A 4,495-nucleotide genomic window follows, 5' to 3' on the forward strand; every position below is an offset into this window, starting at 1 on the left:
TTGGGGAATATGTGTCCAAACTCCTTGCTGGTTCTGCATCTTTATAAAACACAAAACAAACTAATAAAGCTTAAAAATGGACAAAATAAATCAGGGAGGAAATTTAACACCCCTATCAAATGTTCAAGGACCCCTTTATACATTTTCTAGAAATAAAGTCTACATTCAAAATCAATTAAATGGTGCCAGGCAGCTCCTGTTCAGCCAACGTAAATGTGTCATGAACTACCTCTGGAAAAAGGTATTCCTTCGCACAGTATCAGTTATACCGCATTTATGTAGCTGATTTTTCTACTGTATGCAGTCTTAGTGATGTGTAATCTCATCACTTTAATTCCCACCAGACACAAGATGAAATGAATAACTCCTGAGCGCAGATGCTGCACATGCAATAACACTGAACAAGTGCCAAACTTTACAATCAAAATCCCGATTTCCCTCATCGTGTGACTTCATAGCTGCTCAGTGGCATGACCTCAGTTTTGTAACAATGACAGCAGCAAGTTGTTGTGGATCTGTCAAATGAGGGTTCTTCTCCATTACTGAGTGGACTATGTAAGCAGGGAAAATGTTACAAAGGTTCCTATATGTTTGATACTGGTGGTCTGGGATAACATACCGGTCTTGGTGTTCGGCCGCAGATGGGGTTTCCCACGGCGAGTTCCAAATTTGTTCCATTTTGTCTGGCATGCTACGGACCATCACCCGCTCACAACATGGCATCAGGCTGTTACTAAGTGGATATGAATGATATCCATAGGACTCATTACCGCAAGGCAGAGGGTCCCAGCTTGCATGCTGCTCACGGCACAGTGGAGGTCGCCTCTGTCTCATCGGGTTGCTGTCATACAGCCTTGAATCTGATATACTGTCCATACGAGTCATACCAAGAGAACGTGTAGGTTGTGAGGACAAAGGTGGGAGGACATTCTGAGCAAGCGGGTAGTCTCCAGGACAGCTGGACCGGGCTGCCACTGCAGCATGCTGGATATGTGGTGCGAGATGAGATCCAGATTGCTTCCGGGGACCTTGCTTTGGCTCCTCTGGTCCGTAACTCTGTACTCTAGTCAGTACTTCATGATGAAACCCATGGGAAAAAGTCTGCATCCTACCCTGTGCAGCCTGCTGTTGCCCCTTAATGCTCTCCTCCAAGCTGCTGTCCACAGAGCTTGGGTAGAGGTCTCCATAAGAGGAGAAGGAGTCACTGTTTGAATGGCTCAGGCAGGATTCAGGGCAGTGGCTGGGATTTCTCTGATACACATGCTCGTGCTCCATGCTACAGAAACTGTCAACATTATGCATGCTGCTCATGCTCATGTTTGAGAAATCACTGTGGAGTGAATAGTATCCATGATCGCTGACCGAGTCGTACTTTGGGAACTGCTCACTGTAAGTTACAGAGGCGCCGTGACTATTGGTTACTAAAATAGGAGGATATTGTACGCTAGACATGTGCTCCAGAGAACTGTGAGAAAACTGCAGAGAACCTGGGACTGGGCTGCTGGCTGATCGTGTGTTCAAGGCCCCAGCTGCGTGGCTCTTAGCGGGCTGCATTGTGGGCACACTGAGAGCAGACACGAGGGAAGGCACTGAATTTGTCTCAGACTTCCTAATCATAGAGAGTGCCTCTGGAGGCTCACAGGCCACTGAGCGAATGCTGGGATCAGACTGACGTTTGGGTGCCACACGTTTGGCTTCAGAGTTGCTGTCCCCCTTTACAGTTGCTGGACCAGTCCCACATTTAGCTAAAGCTCCCTCGCTCATTGTCTTCACTGCAGACAATTTGGCAAAGGCCCGCAGTTCATCTGCCACAGAGCGCTGTGGTTGGTTGACACGCTCTGGGTGATAGTATTTGCACTTATGTCCATATGTGCACTTTTTCCCTAGTTTAAAGAAATAACAGTCTGAGTTAAGAAGACCATACATTTTTAAAATCAGACAAAAGAAAAAATATTTATCAAGCATTGGTTGGAAAAGGCAACTTACCATAGGGGCAGGGTTGCTTTTTGTGCTCTGGAACAACAGGCCGCTTGCGGAGAAAATTTTCTAAACTTGGCCCGTGTCTTCCCAATGGATCATCAGGTGGCATAAACCTGTTAAAGACAACAAAAAGCTTTCATTGTTTGTTTCTCTTTTGATTTTTCTATTTTTTTTTTTTAATAACCAAAGATCATGAAGACATGGCCAAACAGATAATGGCATAGACAGAAGTCTTGAATTACTTTGAGTAATCTGCTATTAACATTTCTCATAAACATTAACATGAAAAAAAAACCTTTGTATGATAATAAATGTCATAACTCTAAAACAAAAACAACCTCAGCAAAGTGGGTTTGCACAGTGCATTTTAAATTATTTGAATAGAACTATTCTTACTTGTCATTGACAAATGAATACATAAGGAGACGCTCTTCTATAAACTTCTTCCACTCTGGCTTCTCATTTTGCAAGTCCCTGTAGTTGTCATTTGACACAATAATTCCATCAGAATCATAAGCCAGCTTCACTATGAAGCGATCATCATAGCACACCACCCTCCTGCCTTGAACTCTTCGAGATGGGGTGAAAACCAGAATCTTCTCTTTCTCCAGCTTGCGCAAAATTTCTTGATCTGAAGAAGAAATGAACGATTTTACCATCTAAAACAAGCAGTAATGTTTTGGATGGTATTTTTAAATTCCAAATTAGATAGCACCAAAGTTCCACTGATTTAAGTCATTTGCCAAGCTTTTATGTGGCTATACGTTTAATACCTGTGATGAGAGCATCGGGTCTTGACTGTTCCTTTCTCCAGGCTGGGACAAACACAGTGATGTCTTTGTGTCCTTTCTCGAGAAACCAATCAACGGCAAGCTGGATGCCACGGCAAGAGAACACCTCTTTGTTTCCATGGCTAGGGAAAAATAAAAACAATATAGCACAAGTTCTACTAAATATATGCACATTCCTAATTATTCAGACAAAAAAAAAAAAGGGTTTGTTTGAGTTTGCAGGATTCCTACCTCATTGCCACATTTGAGCCATCGATGACAATGGGCCTGAGATTATCAAATGTATCCACAGAATCATCTTCCACTGAAACTTCTGGGCTAACAGTCTCTTTAACGCAGGGCGAGCGTGATATTGTTGTGGCCGTGCTGCTGCAAGGTTGAGTTTCAGGCTCTACTTTGTTTCCAAGTCTTACAAGCTCGGCAAGAACGTCATTGATAAGCGCTGCAGCCCCCAACTTGTTGAGAACCGTCTCCACCTGCTCTCCAGAGTATCCCAATTTCAAAGCAAACTCCATCTTGGTCTGGTACTCTTTTTCACTGGCAGGTTTGATCCCTGGTATGGTGCTGGTGTCATCCTCGCGAAAATCCTGCACAGTGCTACTCTGCGAAAAACTGGGCCGATCGAGGCATGGAGAGCGGCAGAGCTGACGGTGGGGTTTTGTTACAGCCAAAGGCTCCCTTCTCTTGTTGTCCACCAGAACCCTCTGGGGTTTCTGCTCTTCCGAGTCGCTTTCCGAGCTGCTTCCATCGTCAGACTCATCAGTGGCATGCTGCACCTCGCTTGAATCAATGTTTTCCTCCCTGCAGGGGCGTTTTTCCATTTTGAGCTTCTCCACCATGGACCATGCTGTCATCACGTTTGTCTTGACACGTTAGATTTCCACTCCATGCTTCCTCACCTCCACCGTAGCCAGGGAATCATACTCATCATTGGACTTTAGCACTACAGGGTCTTTATGTAGGGCCAAAGTAATACTTGAGCAGGCAAAATCAAGCTATGTAATCCTGTGAAAATGAAAAACAAAATGGTCCCTTTTAGACATGTGCTAACCTCATAATCATTTTTAAACAACAGTAACTGTTCCATATTGTTCTTTTTTTCCCCTAAATGTACCTTTTCCAGCACAATGTCACAACTTGCCTACTTTAAAGATAACTTTGTGAAAACTACAGCAACAATTCTACACCAGTGTAGCATGCAGTATGGCCAGTACACACTGAGCGTGTGAACTGAACAGTCTTTCAGTTGAATCTTTTCTTAAAAAAAAAAAAAAAAAAAAAAAAAAAATTAAAAGAATAGTTCAGGTACAAAATGTGCTAGTTCACTGCAGAACAGCAACACTCTCTACAAGAACAAAAAGCTTCACTGGTCTCACAAGCAGTCAGACACACATGGAGCGAGTACATGAGTTAGCATAACCTGAAATTGTGTGGGCTGAACAGTGTATCCCTGCACCTCCAGCCCTCTAACAGACTATCTGAACTGAGCAGAATTCCATAGGGAGCACGACTGCTTTATGCTAAAGCAGTGTATAGGGTTTCAGAGAGGTCTGCCGCATAAACCAGAACCGCCCCGACCCCCCCCCCCCCCCCTTTTTTTTTAAACACATGGATATCAAAAATACTTATTAAAAAGGTGCATAAATATGCAGACACATTATAATACTTTCCCTAGTCTTGTAGAGAGTAGAATACAGCAAGCTGAGAGCTTGAAGAGGCACAGC

General features: G+C 43.7%; 1 protein-coding gene across 1 annotated transcript; it reads right to left on the minus strand.

Annotated features, from left to right (window-relative positions):
• Positions 1-253: 253 nt before the first annotated feature.
• Positions 254-3,688, minus strand: zc3h12b (zinc finger CCCH-type containing 12B). Its single transcript, XM_079247859.1, has 5 exons — positions 3,003-3,688; positions 2,754-2,893; positions 2,377-2,611; positions 1,987-2,093; positions 254-1,883 (listed from the first exon to the last, which is right to left on the minus strand). The coding sequence occupies exons 1-5, from the start codon at positions 3,623-3,625 to the stop codon at positions 463-465; spliced, it is 2,526 nt and encodes an 841-aa protein (XP_079103985.1). The 5' UTR covers positions 3,626-3,688; the 3' UTR covers positions 254-462.
• Between the last annotated feature and the right edge of the window lie 807 nt (positions 3,689-4,495).

This window comes from Telmatherina bonti (genome assembly GCF_933228915.1).
Source record: "Telmatherina bonti genome assembly, chromosome: 10".
Lineage (NCBI taxonomy): Eukaryota > Metazoa > Chordata > Actinopteri > Atheriniformes > Telmatherinidae > Telmatherina > Telmatherina bonti.

Bases quoted from the DNA above. Each gene is read 5' to 3' on its own strand.
- zc3h12b (XM_079247859.1), bottom strand. From the start codon at position 3,625: ATGACAGCATGGTCCATGGTGGAGAAGCTCAAAATGGAAAAACGCCCC. The intron at 2,894-3,002 runs GTAGGAATCCTG...ATTTTTCCCTAG, and splicing joins GGCTCAAATGTGGCAATGAG to CCATGGAAACAAAGAGGTGT. The intron at 2,612-2,753 runs GTATTAAACGTA...TTTCTTCTTCAG, and splicing joins ACCCGATGCTCTCATCACAG to ATCAAGAAATTTTGCGCAAG.